The sequence below is a fragment of the Balearica regulorum genome, chromosome Z (genome assembly GCF_011004875.1).
Source record: "Balearica regulorum gibbericeps isolate bBalReg1 chromosome Z, bBalReg1.pri, whole genome shotgun sequence".
Classification (NCBI taxonomy): Eukaryota; Metazoa; Chordata; class Aves; order Gruiformes; family Gruidae; genus Balearica; species Balearica regulorum.
Window position 1 is genome coordinate 4,679,565 of NC_046220.1, and position 21,012 is coordinate 4,700,576.

General features: G+C 40.8%; 1 protein-coding gene across 1 annotated transcript in view; it reads left to right on the forward strand.

Annotated features, from left to right (window-relative positions):
- Positions 1 to 6,177: 6,177 nt before the first annotated feature.
- TMEM161B (transmembrane protein 161B) overlaps positions 6,178 to 21,012 on the forward strand; it is a 46,058-nt gene continuing 31,223 nt past the window's right edge. Inside the window, 3 exon segments of the mRNA XM_075739351.1 lie at positions 6,178 to 6,301; positions 15,130 to 15,233; positions 20,149 to 20,229. Of these exon segments, the coding sequence (XP_075595466.1) occupies positions 6,299 to 6,301; positions 15,130 to 15,233; positions 20,149 to 20,229 (188 nt within the window). The 5' untranslated portion in view covers positions 6,178 to 6,298.

The window sequence follows — 21,012 nt, forward strand, 5'->3', positions numbered from 1 at the left end:
TGTTGGAGCGAGTCCAGAGGAGGCCACGGAGATGATGGGAGGGCTGGAGCACCTCTGCTATGGAGACAGGCTGAGAGAGTTGGGGTGGTTCAGCCTGGAGAAGAGAAGGCTGCGGGGAGACCTCAGAGCCCCTTCCAGTCCCTGCAGGGGCTCCAGGAAAGCTGGAGAGGGGCTGGTGCCAAGGGCAGGGAGTGACAGGCCAAGGGGAATGGCCTGAAGCTGCAGGAGGGGAGATGGAGATGGGATGGGAGGCGGAAATCCTTCCCTGTGAGGGTGCTGAGGCCCTGACAGAGGGTGCCCAGAGAAGCTGTGGCTGCCCCTGGCTCCCTGGCAGTGTTCAGGGCCAGGTTGGATGGGGCTTTGGGCAACCTGGGCTAGTGGAGGGTGTCCCTGCCCATGGCAGGGGGTTGGAACTAGATGGGCTTTGAGGTCCCTTCCAACCCAAACCATTCTATGATTCTGTGATCCTAAGTGAAGTCACAGCACAGGCCTTTCTAGCTCTACTGCACTGCTCAGCAAGAGGGCACCTACTGCTCAGTAACTTGATTTTTCAGGAAAAAAAGGAAATGTGTGCTATCAGAAAGTACATTTCAAGTTAGCTTAATTTAGCAGAACACTAACCACTTCAGAAGCGACACATAGCAGATAAAATGAGGAGCACCTTGTTTTAAGTGACAAATTTGGAGCCTACACTATGATTATGCTGTTGTTTGTTGTGTTCCCATTTGGAAGAGCAAGTGTTTTAGGTAAGACAAGTTTTCTATACATATAAATATGTATTTGTGTGTATGTGTGTGTGCATAACATAGCCATGGGAACTAATATATAAAAAGATGTACTTTCATACAGAGTTAACCTGGTCATAATTTCAAAATATGATAGAGAGGCTGGGGGTGGGAATTAATAAATTAATAAAATAAATAAACCCCAGAAAACTCAGGCCAGACCTAGGTCCTGTGAGGCAACTTACCATGCACGTGCACACAAAATTGAACTCACAGCCTTTGTAGTCATAACTTTCTGTTTTATGGCATGGTGAAACAGGTGAAATAAACTTACTGCTGGCACAAATACAAGTATTTTCTTTTTGGTTTGATTTCCTATGGAAATAAAGCATATATGGTCCTGCAGTGTGGTTATATGTAAATTCATGTTTATGTGTGAATTTGTCTGCTTGTAGGCTGCTAAGTGCTTTTTCATTTGATTTGGAACCCACGAGCCTGTATCAAGCACATTTGTAAAGTAAAATTCTCAATTTTAATTACACTACCTGTGTGTAGGACAGAGACATCATATATGCCCCAGAGACACTCTCAAAATAGAAACATTAATTTCTCATCTATCAATCATGAGATAGAAATCCACAGGAAACCAAGCTTCATTAGCCCCACTATTGGCAGAACTAGTTGAAGTAAGCTGAGCAGCCACCTACCTATGTCAAAAGAAACATCAAGTAAATCCCCTCCCATTTTGTATGCTAAATGTCTGTTTTTATTTTAAAATGCTCAGAAATATGCTTATTTTAGTCAGAAGATTGAGAATGATTCATCTAAATGGAAACTTTCCAGTTTGACACAGTCTTCCAGAAAAGAAGCTAATTTTTTTGATGATTTTGCCACCATTTTACTTCAATATCCTCTTGTGTATTGAATTAGGATTTAAGTGAGTTTCATAGTCTTCACCTTGCAGAAATGGAAAGTAGCCCCCAAAAAAGGAAGTTAAGAATAAACAGAACACCTTGCAATGACATGTTCTCACTGTTCCTTTTATAAGTATCTTTGTACTGATACAGGACTGTAAATTTTCACATATTTACAGGGATCTATTCACCTATATGGAAACTCACTGATTTTAAAAGAACTTAACATAAAGGTCAGCCCTGGCTATATCTCAGATTCCAGTTTACCTATTGGTGCATTCAGGGACTTGACAGGACCAGAGAAAATTTATGAAAACTTTCAGGTGGCCAAAATTGCACCCAAGTTTCAGTGGGTGAGTAGGGGGCAGACTGCTTGGTATCTGATTCTCTGAATCTGATCCCTGAATGACTGTCACAGTTAAACCTTGTCGCTAACTAGCTGGGGAGACTCAGGTGGTTATTTGGGCCACTCAGATGTGAACCATGATTTACAGATCTACTGTAAGTGATAAACCTGTTGTTACTTTTCATACCAACTTTTAGAAGTCTTACAGCTGGCTCTGCTTCACTCCATGGAACAAATTCTTCTGAAACACCAGAGCAAGGAAGATACTCTTTACTTTTTCTCATAGATCCAGAGAAGCAGAACTTCCACGAATCTAGGAAAACATACAGGAACATTCATTTCTTCAAGCAGCTCTTGTTCATTCTTTGTGGAATAACAATGGTGTGGCTGGAAGGAGACGTTCCTTAAGTATGTCTCTGTGCTTGATTCAGAAGAAGAGAGAAAAGTTCTAGTATGTTTTATATTTTTGGCTTATGTTAGACAACTCAAATCCCAGCATATTGTAGGAAGTGGAGGTCTTTCCAGTATCTTTTCTACAACTTGCTCTAAAATCTTGCCAAGTAACTGCATTCTGGGTTTTTTTTGTTGGTTTTTTAATTTTTTTTTTTTTATTTATTAGGTGACGTGGCCTTTGTTGATCTAAACTTACCTTCCACTTACTGTCCTGTCATCTAGGCACTGTAGATGGTATTATAATAAAATAAACATTCTCTTCTAAACTTTTTCTCAGCAGCTCAGTTGCCTTGCTTTAAATCACATCACAGACTTCTCAAGTGTCTGTAAGCGTTTCAGCTATTTCCAGGCTCATTTTCCACAGAAAGATTTCTTGGGCTTTTTGCCATGCAGCAAGCTGTGAGATAATGCATCTTCAAAAATGTTTATAACATTTTATCACTTTCAAATGATGAAGATCAGATGGAAGTCACTGAAAACTCCCCAACTCCTGACAGCAAAGTACTGTCCCACAGATAACCGTGAGATTAGATCTCCTTAGCACTTGACTGGAAAAAAGGGAATCTCCTTGACAGAAGTTCTCCTCCTGTTTCCTTGAGACTGCCTTTGGAGCAAGACTGCTGCTGTATCAGAGTGCAAAGTTACTTCATAACGTTGTGCTGGAGATCAGAAACAATTGTGCCACAGCACTGTTAAGCTTCCTCTATAGCCCCAAGGATGTAAAGGTCTAATGGATACGGAAGTGAGGACGATCCTTGACAACACATTAACTGTGACATCATGATGAACTTTGAAGGCTAAGGAACCTGTTTAGATATTTTCTCACTAAATCTGACTAAGATGATGCTGTCTCCCTCACTCTCTTTGCTGGAAGTCATTATCCGCGTGGCCACAGCAGCAGAATGACACCTGTGGCACAGCCACACTACAGTCACATGCACTTGAACTGCTGATGAAACAGCTCATCTCGCATCGCAGCAGTAAAAATGTTCTTTGTAAAGATGGTGGGAAAGCGATCAGCTCTAATACCAAGCTTAAGGAAGGAGCCCGTTGAGAATGTAATGAAAACATTCTCAGAGCTTGTCAGTGTTGAGTCCTGCTCCTTCCTTCATGAGGAAAATTTTTATGAACGATGTGATCTCACCATACATTTCGCAAAACTGGCAAGCTTACATCTGTTTAGACATAAAGCAGAGTTTAAGTCATGCTAGTTGCCATACAACATGTTGCATGTTACGCGAAGAATTGTTGTTTAAACCATTAAAGAGGTTAAAGAATTACTCGGTGTGGGGGTTACTACATAGTAACCTGGAAGAAAAGAGAGTTTAGTGATGTGGAGTAAAGAGAACGGAGAGGCTGCTGAGGCCACATCTGACAGTGTAGAAGAGGCCAGCTATTTTTGGGGAGCCTTGCCTGTTTCTTGAATCGTGAGGCATACGCGTTACGCTTAACCCAGCCTTGTATCCTGGCGGCACAGGCAGCAAGGCCACGTCTGCGCTAATGGGTTTCTTAAAACTTGCCCGCTGTGCCAGACAAGAGGGTTTAGGAGAACACCAGCACAGGTGAGACGGTGTTTGCATCAGCTGCACTTAAGAATGCATGGGACAATCTTCTTCAGCTTGCTTGCTGCTAAGGTTCTACTCAGCCCATATAAATCCTTTCAAAAATTCCATCTTTGTGTGGTGATTACAACTCTGGCCTTGGTTTTGTGTGAATATTGATTGTTTTTGTTAAACACCTTTTAAGCAACACTAGAATTAAAATACTAGGGCTCTAAACTCATGCCTGTTAAGAATTCAAGCCAAGCAATATGCAATTCTTGGTTCAGTTACTGAAAAGCTCTGCTTTTATCAATTTTGATTGCCTGTTTTTTATAAAATGCCACCAAATTCTTACCAGCAGTGAAATCTCATGCCAAAGAGCTCCACAGGTAAGTTATGAATTTCCTTTAAAAGACACACACTTCTGACTTTTGCATGCAGAAGTGTTAAATGTGCCTCAAATTGGTTGCTCTCCAAATGCATATGATCTCTCACTATTCCTACACTCAGAACAAGATTAATGTTTTCAGTCGTAATTTTGCTTTTTTAAGAACTTATTTTCTTTAGAATTCTCTGGATACCAGGAACATGTCATTAACGGTGTGAACAGAATGCCTTTAGAATTTGTTATTTTCTTACACTGACAGCGCTCTTCTCTACTGTGCTAGTTTTGCCACAAATGTCGTCAAATCAGCGTTAATAAATTGGGAAGCCCAGGACTCGTTGACTAAAATAAAATGGTTTCAACAGGTAAAAATGTCGTCTTTGTCCCCAGTACTGTAATCTCTGGTATCTGAGAGGATTTCCTTTGAAGTCTGTTTGCTCTATTGCTTTATTATTGCGATGTGGAGTGGGTTTTGTTGGGTTTTTATTTTAGCTGCCACCTATTTCAAATTAACAATTAAAAACGTCAGAATGCCACAGTTTAGAAGTCTCCATGACAGTTGTTAAGACATTACTCAATTATCTTTTCCTAGGTATTTGTGTGTGGAGTGAGATTTGGATTCAGTGTGAATCCCACCCTTGGGACTCCCTGAAAGGCAGGGAAAAGTTTGTCAAAACACCAACAGATGCAGGTATTTTCTATAAAAAGACTGTTTATCCATTCAAGCTGAATGCTTGCACTTTGGTTTCCAGTTCACGCATAACAGACCGTGGCAGTACACTTAAAGCAGCAGGATTTACAATAAAGTGGTTTTGTTATTTAAGAGATACGACACTGGCCATTGCTCTTTTGGGACCCAGGAGGCTGGCTATTGAGGCGCATGTCCTCTTGTGACAGAAAAAGGCAGTAAACGGACCAGAAACCAATGACCGAATATTCTTTTGCCTCGGAAAAGCTGCGGGAAGGCAGACACACGGTATATTTTCCTCACGTCTAACGGCTCCGCGCCTTTTCCCGCCTCCACAGCACACCGGCGGGACCGTGAGGCGACGCTGGGCCCCGTTCTCCTCAGAACCCGCCTAGTTGGTCCCTCCTAAGCGGGGAGGATTTTTCAGAAGGTCTCGCTAAGGCCGCCGCACCCCTCAGGAATGACCGTTAAACTGCTGCTCTCTCCCCGGCCAGCGCCGCCATCACCGGGAAAGGCGGGAACGACCCCGGAGGCCGCGCGCTGCCAACGGCAGCGCGCGGCCTCCGGGGTCGTTCCCGCCCTAGCAGCACTTCCGGCTTCATTTCCCAGCTCTGCGCATGCGCCTCAGCGCCGCCAGCCCGCAGACTGGAAAGCGACCAAGGCGCATGCGCGGGTGCGCCGCCGTACCGTCTATCCGACCCCCTCCCTTCGCACCGCCGCTGAATCCCCCCCATTTCTCCCCCCTCCCCAATCCCGTCCCGCTCCCGTTTCTCTCCCGGTGAACACCGATTCCGCCACCCCGCGGGGTCGAGTAGGGAAGTTAGCACTCGGGGCAACCTCCCGCGTCACGTGGTTCGGGTCACGCCGGTGGACTGCCCGGACCGGGCTGCCCGTGCGGCGCCTGACGGAGCTCGCTCAAAGGCACCGGCGGGCGGTGTGCCCCGGCGGGCGCTTCTCTTCGCCGTCTTCTCCTTTGCCGGAGGGAGCGGAACGACAAGCTGGCCAACGCGTCGCGGTCTCGGTGCGTCGCGGCCCCTTTCGCGCAGGCAGTTATTCGGACAGCTCAGGCGGACCTCGGACTGGTGGGGTCCTGGCTTGACCTCCGCGGCGAGGCGTGCGCCGGGCGGGAGCCGGTGCGGCGGGGCCTGACGGGGCGGCGGGAGCGGAGCGGCGGATTTATGTGCTGGGAGCGGGGCCGGGACGGGCGGCTGGAGCGGCGGCGGCGGGCGGGGCCGGCTCGGACACCATGGTGAGCGGGGCAGAGCGGGGGGGGGGGGGGGGGGGGGGGGGGGGGGGGAGGCGGCTGCCAGGCGAGGCTGGGGCTCGCTGCGCCCCGGTGCCGTGCCGTTCTCGGGGCTGAGGCCCTGCCGCCCCGGCCTGGCGCGGGAACAGCTCCTGGGTTTGGGGACGTGTGGAGCGGGGACACCCACCCCCCGTTGATGTCTGTTATCAGTACTCGTTGAGAAAATGCTGTGCCGTTTGCGTCTCACCGCGGCTTTACACCGACACGGTTTTACTTCCCAGCGGTTATTTACCTCTTCGCTGCTTTTCCACGGAGAAATGGAGTGAGCTTCTGCCCTTTGTGGCCTGTATCAGGCTTAAGAAGATTTGTTTGTGTAAATACATAGAACTGTCTATTCACTTCTCCTGTAGACCCGCTGTAAATAGATCATTTGATTACCTGTGGTCTTGGAATATGTCTGGAAACCTTTCACAGACACTTTGGTTTTCGTTACTACTAGTCCATTTTCGGTGTTCTGGTTTATGTTATGTGCCGTGGCAGCGTACAGATACGTTGGGTTTGTGAAAAATCTTGTCTGAGATTGCTTTTCTTGACAGATGTTTTAGCACAGACACAACTTCCTGCACTCGGCATAAAGCACGGTAAATGAACTTGTAATATAGACTGTAACAGAATAGCAAAGTTTGATTGGTGTAATTGCTGCTAACAACGTCGGCTTGTTGGATATATGTTGCTCAAATAGTGGAGGCTATTTTGTGAATGGACCTGCTTTGCTATTAAGATACAGTGAATTTTAAGTCTTAGTTACCATTTAAAACACCTGAGTTGATTGGTTGTGCTTTTAGCGTACTTGTTTTACCAATAGGAGATATATGGAGCACAACAGGGATATGTGAGTGCAGGTGTAAAACCATGTTTTGTATGTGCCATTAATAGATGTGTTTCTCTTCCATGTGGATATAAAAGTCAGTGTGCCATTTTAGCTATGGCAACATAGTGTTTATTCAAATGATGGAAGTCTTACTTAAGGAATATGCTTTAGAGTTATACTTGGAATAAAATCTGTTCTAATACGTAAAGATTTAGTCACTTGATTCTACTAAAGCATTTTTGAATAGTGTATGCTTTGAAATCTGAAAAGGACTGTGTAGGGTTTTTTCTCATTACGTCTTTTTGTACATTCTTTTTTCTTTCTTTTTTTTCTTTTCTGTAGGGGTTAGAATGTTTAGTCTTTTGAGAGACTCCTGTCATTTGTAGGAGTGTGTGGGTGCTGTATCTACCTCCGTATTTGAACTTACTTTTGGAAAGTTGTAAGCAAATACAGCTTTTCATCTCAGTGTGGGTCCTTGTTTAAATAGTCTGAGTGCTTGCTTCTGTTGCCTGATGGAGTTGAAAAATCAGGTCCAATTTTCTTTGCTAGTTGCTGGCAGTGTGGACAAATAAGCTTTGTGCATGATTCCATGACGCAAGCAAAGTTAAAGGATGATAGTCTACTTTCACGCTGTTTGGAAGCTGTATTCTGCAGTTCCAAAGCAACAGGAGAATGAAATGTTCGTCACTTTCTTTTTCATCAAGAGATTTATAAATCAAGTCATCAAAACAGTTTACTGGCAGCACTCTGCCAAGTAGGGACTGCCAGGACTCAACTGTGTAGTGGCAATGCCAATGGTACTCACAGCTTTAAACTCTGCACAAGTGTCTTAATACTACGTAAGGCCGTGGTGGTTTAGGCTGTTCAGCAGAGACATTGAAGACTTTTCACGTTTTATACTTGGAATGGTTATGGTAATGGGAAAGCCACCTATTTAAAAAGCAAATGTTCTGGATAGTGAGACCTTCCATACTGCCTTGTGTTAACTGGGGAAGTATGTGTAAACTAGATTTTTAAAATCTTTGAATAGTAATAACAGAATATAACCTTGTTTTTTGCTTTGTAGCAGATCAGTTCTCTCAACTAGTTTTACTTGTAACTTGATGCGTTGGTATGTATTGGTGTTCTGCATTGGCTTCTACAGTAATAGTGATAATTCTGTGATTTTATGAATGCCCTTGTTCGGGTCATGGATTTCTATAGCAATAACTTGATTTGTCTAATGATCACTAGTTCTGTAATCTTTGTGCTTAGAGAGCCTCAGTGGAAAAAGAAGCAAGACTGTCAGGTGAAATACAGTTGGCTGACAGGAATGTCATTTTGGTTTTAAGCAAAACACCTTGTTTCAAAGGGGGTCATACTGCTGCTGACTGCTTCCATCTAGCAGTTTACAGCTTTCCTTTGAATATGTGGAAAGACACTGGCCGAGAGAGAAGTGAGCTTTGGGTGGGAAGGACTCATGAAGGTGAGCAGTTTGGTGGTAGTCCTGAACTTCCTTTATGTTCTTCATGCCACTTTATGCATCTTTTGATCATCTCTGCTGTCTTGTAAACAGTGGAAGGTGTTAGAAAATACTAGTTCAGGGAAAACTTGCCCATGAAAAAAATGAAAGAAATAAACCCCTGAATTTTGTAGAGATCTCTTGGCATAGATTTCTTTCCCAAAATTAGCTTTATGAATGTTTGATTCCTACAAGTTGTAAGATTTGAACTGTCTCAGATTGCCAGCTGTACAAGATATCATTCTGACTACAGGTATTTTGTGAAAGTAGTCTTTTTCACAGGAAGCATTCATTTTAATGCTCTGTACAGTGAGCTCAGTTTTCTTTGGCCATCCTATGTAGCATTTTCTACTGTTTAGCAAACAATTTTGAATTGTGTTTGTATTTCAGATGAGGACTGTCTTGCTTTTGCAAGCTGCAGCTTGAGCATGGGCTTACACGTATGGAGAAAATTTTGCATATGGAAAAGCCTCATCTAATAGCAATAACAATAGTATGTCACTGATTAAATGGCGTTTCAAATAGGTTATATCGATTTAGCTTCTAGGCTTCACAAATGCCCTTGCGCTTACGGAATTGCAGCAGATAAGAGTATTTGTTATATTCTCCTAGAGATCTTCCTGGTTCCTACTGATATAGAAACTTTTCCATTTCTTACTTGAAAATCCACAACCTTGTCAGTATGTTTGCGTGCTACCATTGAAATAGATTATATACTCCCTGAATTAACATCTATAAAATACTCCAGTGCACTTGTGTAAAAAATCTTGTTTTTACACTTACCACTTCAGAGTGTAAGTAGCTGGCATTGTTTTTCTGAAGGTGAAGTTGTAAATTGGATTCTATCAGCTGCTTTTTCAGGCATGCAGTTGTACTGCTACTGCAATCCTGGTGCATACGGCAGTTGGCTTCAGCTCAGAGCCCTTGTCTGGCAGTGGAGGAGGTAGTTATTGCTAGAGAACAAGTAGTTTCAAAGTCCCGTGTAAAACTAGGTGTTTAAATTAATTGTAATATCTAGGTATATGATAAGGGGAAAAAGAAGGGAAAAACCTGACCTGTTACTACAGGTATAGAATAACCTTGGGCAAGGTCGAAAGGAGGAGACTGGAGTGGTGTCTTGGCATACAAATATTAACCTTGGCTATCTTTGCTCTGCGTGTTCTGTAAATAATGATGAAAAGAAAAATGTCCTTTAGGCATAAGTACTTTTAAAAATTTGTTTTTTTTTTTTTTTTGTTACTGTTCTGAGATAGCTGTTTGTGTATTATAAGCACATTTAACTTGTAGATAAGAGTATTATTACTTTATCATAATTACTTATTCTTTTTTGTTCTCTGAATTATCAGCAACAGTGTCCATGTATGTGGTACAAAAGGTATAGACTGTGAAAACCAAAGTCTAGGTTATACTTTATTCAACTTTATACTGTTGTGTTTGGACCTGTCATGTTTTTTTCACAATTTTAAGAAATGTGGCACTCTTCTCTTTAATGTAGCTGCTAACACTTTGCTTGTAGACCACTTATGCATTGCCTGCTGTGTTTTAATAAAAGTTTTCCTGTAAAACACGTGCTGTGTTGCAGAAGCAAATGTAAGAATGCTGTACCTGCTGAAGGTCCTGGAACTGAGCGCAGTGCTCAGGACTTCTGAGACACCTCTAACAAAGACCTTCCTCTGACACAGAAACGCAGCCAGACTGCAGTTTATTAGACAGCATACTCCCTTCATGATTATGCTATTTCAGTCTCATCTTTGACCCTGAGGTTGCTTGCCAACCTCTGTTTTGCAGAGACACTGACTTAACTGTCTCATGTAGTTGTCTCTTCTTTGGGCCAGTTGCTTCTTAGCGTTACGCAGTTTGACAGAAATGTCTCTGACTTCTCTCTGCAGTGTCTTGAATTTGGATTTCCAGTTGCAAACTGTGAAGCTGAAGCATGGTAGGGACGTGGATTTATGTGAAATCAGAGAGTGATGAAGGTCTTATGAAATGGATTCAGATAATGTCATTTTCCACAAACTGTTCTGTAACTGCAGACATTTTATTTAGTCTGTACAGCAGTTCCTTTTCTCTGGAGGGTGAATAATGCTTCTGTTACTTTTGAGTCAAGCCTGTTAATGATTGTGTGTGCAATTACTTTATCACAGATCACGTGAGTTGATGGGTTCCAGATTTTGTTCACCTGAGGCCTTAAAAAACCCCATGTGATTGTGTACTTTGCCCTTAGCATCTTCTTCCTCAAAACCGTATCGTACTCTATTAAGCAGGGCTAGATTTTTTTTGTTTAAGTCGTGGATTTCTGGCTAAATTCTAATCTATGTGTCCTCTCGTTTAGAGTATGACAAGTAGAGGATATAAGATACTGGTGGGAACCAACACCTAATCTTCATTCATGTCTCTGAAACAAGTGGTTTTGAATTTAAACTGATGCTAGTGGTAATGGCAAGACTTAAAAGTTTGTGGGAGGTACCTCAAAGATGCGATGGCACCAATGTAAAGGGGCAGCAGAAATTTCAAGGAGGGAGGAGAGGTTAGCAAAGAGAGCCTTGAGTACTAACAAAAGTTAATGATATCTGAAAAAAACACCCAAAGGTGTTATTTAAAGTTATAAAAAAGTAACAAGCACTTCTAAATGATATTTGACACTTTGTTAGGAGATGTGTGGTAACATATTGAAAGTGTTTACCAATGCTGAAGGATAATTTTATACTCTTTTAATAAAACATGGTTGAGGGAGATTAAGGATGATACTGGACATCACCTACAACATTTCTTCTGCAGTATTGACAGAATTTCTGATTTATTTAAAAAAAAAAAAGAAAAAAAAGAACTGAAGGGAGAAGAGATAAGAACTTTCCTTAGTACAGTATTTAAGACCAAGAAGATATGGCTGATGGGGAGGGGGAAGGTTGACAAAGAGTGGTGGATGCTGTTGGTTACAACTAGTTGCATAGCAGGTGTTGGCAGCATAGACTTGGCTTGTATGACCATCGGACCCTCTCTGAGGTTCAAGGACTGCTAGGAAGGGACAGCATTCACCTGACCAAGTGGGGTAAAAGCATCTTTGGCAACAGGCTGGGCAAACTGGTATGAAGAGCTTTAGACTAGGACTGAGAGAGGAAGGAGGTAATGACTCACAAATCAAGAGGAAAAAGTGGTGGACTTGGTTGTTAAGCAAAGGATACAGGGTGATGTGGAGAGGAGTCCTTGAAAACAACTAAACAGGGCAGAAGGGGACCCACAACAAGTATCTAAACACAAACAAGGAAATACTTGTACACAGATAATGAGGTCAGCATTGTAGGGGGAGAAGCTCTTACACCTATTCTGGGAAAGTGGACCACTTGGGTGCATCTCTGACCTGCCTGTACACTAATACACGCATCATGGGGAGAAAATGGGAAAGTAGGGGGCTGTATGAAGTTGAGCTACGATTTCATTGGGATAACAAAGATGTGATGGAATAGCTCATACTATTGGAGCGCTGCCATGGGTAAGATGCAGGCCCTTTAGGAGGACTGGCTGGAATAGTGAGGAGGGAGAGAGCAGCGGGGATGCATGGAGGTCTGCCACGGGATGAGTAACGAACCATCTGAGCGCTTATGGGTAAGCACTGCAGGGCAGAGCAACATGGGTGATGTTGTGATTGTCTGTTGTAGACAGCCTTAATCATGAAGAGGTAGAAGATAAGGCCTTCTTCAGACAGTGGGAAGAATCCTCATGTTTTGAGGTGCTGGTCCTATAGGTACTTCAGCTAGCTCAGTATCTTCTGAAGAGACAACACAGTAGGGCATAAGCAATCCCGAAGATCTTTTGTGTGCTTTGATGGCAATTTCCTAACACACATGACTGAGGAGCTGATGAGGAGAGGGTGCTCTGCTGGACCTCAGACTTGCAAACAATGAAGAACTGGTTGGTGATGTGAAACCTTTGCCTTATTGACCATTGGATGGTAGAGTTCAGGATCCTGAGAGAAGGAAGTGAGGCAAGTAGCAGGTTCACAATGCTACACTTCAGGAGAGTAGACTTTGGCCTGATCAGGCCTTAGCTTGGAAGAATCCTATGGGACATGGTCTTGAATAGAAGAGGGGTCTGGGAAAGCTGGCTGACTTTCAAGGATCACCTCCTCCAAACTCAAGAACAATCCATCCTGATGTATATGGATGAACATGGAGCTCATGACAAAGCTCAAACATAGAAAGCAAGTAAGCAAGAGGTGGAAACAGTCAGGCCGTCCAGGAGGAATATGGAGAAACTGTCTGAGCATTCAGGTGTGCGGTCAGGAAAGCCACATCCCACGTGGAATTGAGTTTGACATGGAACATGAATGGCAACAAGAAGACCTTCTATAAATACATCAACAGCAAATTGATTATGATGGAAAACATGGGCCTGCTGCTGGCTTGGGCAGGAGACCTCATGGCAAAGGACATGTGAAAGACCAAGGTGCTAATGCTGCCTTTGCCTTGGTCTTTCCTGATAGTTTGTCTTCAGAAATCCCAGGCTCCTGAGACCAGTAGGAGAGTCTGGAGCAATGAAGGCTTACCCTCCATGGAAGACTATCATGCAAGGAGAGGTTGGGAGAGCTGGGTCTGTTAAGTGTAGAGAAGGTTCAGGGAGCATCTTATCCATATGCATAAATACCTGATGGGCAGGAATAATGAAGGTGAAGCATCTTCTCAGTGGTGCCTGGTGAAAGAACAAGAGGCAGTGGGCACAATACAGAATATTCCATTTAAACGTAAGAAAGAAGAAAAACCTACATAAGGTGAGGGTGGTCAAACACTGGCACAGTTTGCCCAGAGAAGTTGTGGAGTCTCTGTCCTTGGAGACATTCAAAACATGACTGAACATGTGGCATCCTGCTGTTTGACCCTGTTCTTAGTAGGGAAGGTTGGACTAGCTGATCTCCAGAGGTCCTTTCCAACCTCAGCAGTTGTACCATTCTGTAAGAATTGCTCTTTCCTCTTCTGGTTTATCTTTACATTGAGAGAAACTTTTGGTGTAAATAATGTGTGGTTAAATTTCGTCCAAGAGAAGAGGTATGCTAGGGGGAGAGGGTGTGTTTGAGCAATGGCAGTACTGCATGCTGTGCTGCTAGTGACGTGTTCTTGAGGGATGAATCTTTCTTCTTGTAGGGAATATTGGAGAAAATGTTTCTCAAGTGTGTGAGCTAATCCATGTTTTATTTGTGAGTGGTTAATTGCTACTGCTTCCATATGTAGAAATACGTTTGCTTCCTGACCTTCTGTAGCACATTGCATCAGTAGAAAGCTTGTGAAGTGTAATTCTCAGCTTCTACAACTATAGAGGGAAATATTTTTGTCTTCAAAAAATATCATTAGTAACTAGCAATAACCAAAAGTTCACATCTAAGTATGAAAGTGAATATGAACTTTTATGTGCCTCCACTGAAATGTGGCGTTTTGTGTGCTGATTGAAAATGTGCCTGTACTCCTTTCTATGAGAAAGTATTCTGAAAAACAGTTTCAAATAGTGGGAATAGCTTATTTGGTTGATTCTTACTGTGTTTTTGCTTGCATGTTTTTGCAAATTTCCCTTGCCTATCTATGTTTGATACTTTTTTACTACTGCTTGTGATGTTTTAAGCATGAAAATCTTGCATGTAAGTAAAGGAAATACGGTGTGCACGCTTCATGCTGGTTTTTAACAGGATGTAGGTATTAGTTGATAGAATTTCATGAGCAGCATAAAAGTGATAAAATGTGTCATTTCATTCATTGTTTTTTAGCTTTAGAAGTTTAAAATTGCTTTATGTAAAAAAAAAAAAAACAACAAAACCAACAAAAACAAACAAAACCAAACCTCACCCAAAACAACAACCACCACCAACAGTCAGAATTAAAGCTTGCTGAGTGACTGGGAACGAGATTACTGCTGGCTCTGCTGAAGTACCAAATCCTGATAGAGTTGGACGTTAAAGTAAAGCTGTGCTGATTCCTGTGTGTCCTTCCCTCCGGAATTCTCCACCTGTGCCTGGAATTCAGCAAGGAGCAAACACTCTGCACTAATCAAAGCCTGAAATTTCACCATGCGGATGTTGTAAATTACTGTTAATTCCAGGGGGTTTGTGCGGTGTCAGCTGTTAAATCATGTCAGAACTGAAGAGACCACAAAAACCAAGATTGTAATCAGTGATGTAATTTTAAGGCATAACGTCTTGTGAAATGCTATATCCACGTGTGGTTTTACGGTCTGTGAAATGGGACATATGTTACTGGTCTCGTGACCTTGCAATGCTTTTGCTCTTCAATGAGGTATGTAACTGATTATACTAAGTTCCAGGGGATTTCTTGCAAATGGATATGGTATTTTTTCCTTCCTCTAGTTTAAGAAGAACAAAAAAAAAATGTTATCCCTACCATACCAGGTGTTTTTTTTTAAAGCTACTTCAGGACTTTTCTAAAACACATGTTAACTTGTTATTAACTTATTCCTCTACAGGGTGTGATAGGTGTACAGTTGGTGGTTACCATGGTAATGGCCAGTGTCATACAGAAGATCATACCTCACTATTCTCTTGCTCGTTGGCTTCTCTGCAGTGGCAGGTAAGATAAGAAACAGTTGCTGTATGGTGTGTGAATGTGGTAATGCAATTATGCATTAGAGCAGGAACAGTTCAAACATACCAATTTAGGTTGTTTTTCTTGAAAAATAATTAATCTACTGTTCATAAATTTATTATGTAGCATTGTGACACCTGACTTACAGGCTCAAGGTATAAAGAGTGTTGCTGTTAATTTTACCAGTCATAAAGTTAGCTGTTGTCCAGTTTTTATATATCAAAGGTGCAAGCTGCGTACTTTAATATTAAAAAGCTAAACTGTATACAAGACACTGAAGAATGGAAGGATTTTTTTCTCTGCACTGCCTCAGTATTCTTAATAATCCACCTGCTAATTAGCCTTGCATATAAGAATGCTTAGGTATTTATTAAAAATTCTATTTTTTTAAATACTTCATAGGACAGGATTAGTATAAATTTCAATATTCTACTTTCTCATAACAATAGATCAAACAGTCATAATGAGTTGCAAGGGGAGCATTCCCTGTGTGGCTGTATCCATAATAACAACGAAAACCAGCAGCTGTTTTGAATATAAATCAGTGTCTTAAATACTGAAAGAATCGTAGACACTGATTTTTTTTTTATTTGGGAGGAAAAACACTTTGTATGATTAGAAAGTAGTGTGCTGTCCTTTGTAATTGTTAAAATTTTGAGAATGCTGAATCTTTACTCTCTGATTTCTAAAGGAGTATCTTTGAATAATAATGTGGTCCTTAGGAGTTTTAACTAGTGTTATATAATCTTCTAGTGCTTTTTTTCCTCTGCATCTTGGAATTATCAACTTTTTTATTTTCCCCTTTTCATCACCCAAAGAGTTGCTAGTGAAAAATCACTGTAAATGATGTTTAGAAGTGTGTTAGGTATCACTGGTTAGGTACAATGGAAAACAGTAATTGTCAGGTGAATAATACAAACAGGTATCATACTCTTAATTTGTGAGTGAAGTTTCATTGTTGACCACATCTGCAGGGTATTGATCACCTTTTTTTGTGCTGTAAAAAGAATATTACATTAATGGATATGAAACTGCATACCATTTGTTTTTAAGGTGTGTTACCACCATAGTGTTTTTTTCAGTGATTCTTCAAATTACACTTTCTACTTTTTCTGTCCTATTTAAGATTTATTTAAACTTATTTCAAAATGTGAATATTTAATTGCTCCTTTTAAAGAATTGCTCAATATTTTACCCGTGTTCTTCATTCTTGTGAAGTTTTCACATTCTTTATCCTTGTTTTAAGGCATGCCTTGTGCAAATGAGGGAAAGGTTTGCTGTTCAACTATTTTTCATCATCCTTTTCTCCTTTTTGTCTTCACACACCTGCAGGTTGATAAATACATAAAGCAGGATTTCTGCACTTGTGCTTATGGAATTCTGCTCACACTGAAGTCAATGGAAGTCTTATTATTGCCTTTCATGTTAGTAGCCTTGAAAATCTCATTGTTGCTTTTCAGTTCTTCTATTTATCTGGTAACTATTTTAGCGCATTGTAATTTCAGTCATTGTGAATAACCTCCTGAATACAAGAATTGTGTAAAGAGCCAGAAATAATTCTGTATTCCAGAAATAAAAACAAGTCAAAAGCTTCACTGCAACAAGAATTTGAATTTTAATGGCAGAAAGAAAAGCAGGTTTTTTCTTAGTTTAGCTGACAAACTATCTTTTTATGTTTAACCCATTTTCCTTAGGACTGTCTTTTTGCCAACAGTATTTTGACAGACCTGTGTGGGTGGGGTGGTAGCGGGTTTTATACAAACAGTAGCGTACAGGTACAAGGAGACACACTCTTAAGCAGTCCAGTTTTCCTAGGAGAAGTTACCCCCTGTTCTTTCTTTCCTTTGTCAATATACTTTAATTAGTCTTTGGTTCCCAGAACTGGTTTTTAAGTTATTTGGCTTCAGTCCTTCTTCTAAATGGTTGAGAGGCTTTTCTAAGCGAGATAGTCTGAAATGTTTATAGATAGCCCTTGCCAAATGGGAGGGAGGATAAACACATTACTGGACAAGCCAGAAACTCTTAAGTGACCAGTTGGTTTCAAGATGCCTGTACGTGTACATTCAAAGTCTGTTAAAAGGAAACTTAGACATTTCAAAATTTAAAAAGAATTGTTAGAATAGGTAGACATAAAATAATTATTTGTTTACACAATGAACAGCTATCATTGACTGTTGAAAAACTATTAAGTTTGTGAAGAAATACAGACTTTTTCAATCAATGCTATTTTCAGAGCTTGAACAGAATTTGAATAGTCATATTTATTGAAGTCAATAAATTGGTATACTAAGTATATGCATAGGCTTTTGCATTTTTAACTAATAAAACGTTCTCTACCAAAAAAGTTGCTTATAAGTTGCTCAGCTACTTCAGTTCTGTTTTCAGGCCACTTCAGGAAGACAGAAGAAAATGTTTTGTTGTGCGTTTGTTAATGACCTTCATTCAAATTAACTGGGGCATATCTGAGCTGCTGTTCGTATTCAGACTAACTTGGATATGTCAAAGCCACAGAGTTGTAGGATTTCAGTTTTAAACATATATAAGCCCAAGTGTTTTTGAAGTAAATTTTTTAAGCTCTACCATTATGAAAATGTTTGTTCAGATCTCTTAGTTTTGAGGTTTTAAATGCAAGGTGCATAGGGTTTATTAACTAAAAAAAAAATAAATCCCAGAACTCTTGTATCCTATTAGTTGTAATTAGGAATCACTTGCAACATAATTCTGTAGTGTAATTAAGAGCAAATTGTGGTTTAAGTGTTTGATTTGTGTTAGTATGTTACACAGAACAAGATTTTTGTCTGTTCTGCTGTATTAGGTACTATTTCTCTATCTGTACAGGAAAGATTCTGAAAAATTAGCTTTCCGACACCAGCAATTTTCATCATTACAGAACTACTTGTGGTACTTTCAGCATGCCAAGTGCAGATCTGGGAGATGGTGAATGACAAAGCAGAAGACTATTTCTCTGCTTTCCCCCACTTTGTCTAGGTCATGTGAAAGATAGGAAGAAGTTAGTATCTCCAATTCTAGTTTCTCTTCTTGGACGAAATGGTAGTTGCTCTGGTTTCTGTGTGATTCTCCGTCTTAACAAAGTCTTTTTTGCAGCAAAGTTTGAAAACAGCAAATTATTTTTAGCTGGGACCACACATGATAAAAATAAATTAATGAAACAACTTTCAGTCCTAATGATGCCTCAGAAAAACCCAAATAAATTCAACCCTTCTTCTCCCCCTCAAAACTCCTTGTTCATGCAAAGTCTGTAGTATTTGCCATTTTCAGTTTTTGAACTGGTAAAGGGAAATTTGCAGCGTGCTATGGTTTGGATCCCTGTGATGTATTATTGGCTACTAGTGAAGTTCTTTTCTCTTGAATAAATCAGCATCAGCTGATCCTTTAGTACAGCAGTACCTACTGACACAGGCTCGTGGAACCCCTGTGAACCAGATTGTATTCTTTGTAATATTGCTGACATGAACTCTTACTTATCCATTATGCCAGTTTTTAAGTTAAGATGATGTCTCTGAGCTCTGTTCAACTACCTGTTTAATGCTTCATTATACCAGCAATTAAACTGCTAAAATTGGGAACTCTTCCTGAAATGTGTTGTATTTTTGTCACACCATTTTTCTTCACTTTCTTGTCCTCAGCCAAGTTTTTTTATATTTACATGGAAGGCAGTATTCTGAAGATGTAAAGATGGCTGGACCAGACTTCTGTGTGGGCCAGGAAGCCTTTCCAGAACAGAGCTGTGAATCAATTGTAACAAGTGGCTTGAGGTTGTTTGGGTTTGATGTTTATTTTCCAAATTTGCCCTGCTATCTTTTTGAAATTGGATGTAATAATCTTTAATTTGCCAATGTAGATTTGAATGGTCCTACTTGATGAGATTTTCTTAAGGTGAGAAGTACTAATGGTTGTGGATTCTATTATCTCTGTTGCCCTGTGTTAACCCATGTCACCAATTACTGGCCTCCTACTCCAGAAAAGTTTTTCCACATAAATTTCCTAAGTCTATTCCCATTAATACTTGAGCTTGTTTGCCTCAGCATTTCAGAATGGAGGTCAGAGTGACATCCTTCCTGCATCTGGACAGCAACCTTCCCTTGCTGAATGTGGAAAAGGGCTTATTTCAGCTACTAAGGTTCTTGACATGCTTAGAGATTAAGGTGAAATGTACCATCTTAGAGACTTAACGACCTCTGTTTTTCCTCTTCACAATTTCCTTGTCACTACTTGCCTTTTAAATAGATGAGCAATGGATGGTGCATTGACTTGTGAAAGTGGAAAAACTTGTGGCTCAGCTACATGTAAATTAGTGATTTTTTTAATAGTGCTTTTTCTAGTAGGAGTTGAGGATAGCACTGAGGAGGTGTTTAGGAAAGGAATGTTGATGTTATGGTCTCCTCTGCCTAAGAAAAAAGTCTGGTAGTGATTACTTTTTAATAGCTATGCCAGATTCTGGGAAATTACTATGTTTTGAGAGACATAATTATACTTCATAAAATCATTTAGAATATGATTCTGATGGGTAATTGTAATGGTATAATTATTCTAATGAACTTTTTCCAATGTCAGTACAACCTTGCTTGCTGTATTTGATGATAGCTTGAAGATTTGGTGTTTTGAGAAGTGAAGGACTTTCACTTGAATGACAAAGTGGCAAAGCTTTCTAATTATGAATAAGCATCTCATATGCTGAAGAGAACTGAAGTTTATCTGTGATTGTTCGGTTCAGGCAGAGCTGGTACTTGCACAGAAGGGTATTTTGCTTAGGTGTTGCAAATGACCATATGCACATAGATCTGTATTGATATATAGATTATTATTTTTTCTTTTTTTAAAAAACACTCGATATTGCTAATTCTGATACTGTTTTACTTGAGATTTTCTTTTTCTTTAGTTTACGGTGGTATCAGCATCCTACTGAAGAAGAACTACGGATTCTTGCAGGGAAACAAAGAGGGAAGAGCAAAAAAGATAGGTAAATACTTGTTTTAAGCTTTTGTCTTCCCCCCACCCCCTTTTTTTTCAGTATGATCCATATAATAACTTTGCCAGCCAACTTTTGTCTGTGTGAGTTAAAAGCTGTCAGTTGCCTATGACTGCCCTGCTTGCATTAATTGTCACGGCTCTGTACCGAACTGTGTTCCTCAGTTTAACAGAGATGAACATGCCTAAATTGTGCAGAACTGAATGATTTCCAGCCCACAGAATAGGTCTGTGAAATTGCTAATTTGGTGGCAAGGATTTATTTTAGTGAATGTATTCATTTGGATGAAAACTGAGGAAAGCAAATCTTCTATAGGATTGAAGCTCTTCAGCTTGAAGCAAGAGAAGAAAGATTTGAGTGTATTAGTTCAACATAGGATTACTATGAGCCACCACTCTTACACAGCTGTGAAAAAGGTAAATGTGCTCCTAAGATATATTAGGTGAGGTATTTCTAGTAGAGACATAGGGAAATATTAATCCTCTTGGACAAGGCACCGATGTAGAACTTTATCTGGGTTACTGTGTACAGTTCCGATGACTCATGTTCAAGAAAAATGAATTTGTACGTGAACAGGTGAACAGAGGGCTGCTAGGATCATCCAGGAAACAAAAGTCTGTCCTACAAGAGGAGGCTAAAAGAGCTTGGCTTGTTTAACCTAGCAAAAGGACGACTGAGAGGGATGGGATAGCTGTCTATTAGCTTAAGCTGGAAACATATTTGTGACGTTCAGGCAAGAAGTTCTGCAACAGCCTTACCGGAAGTACAACTGCA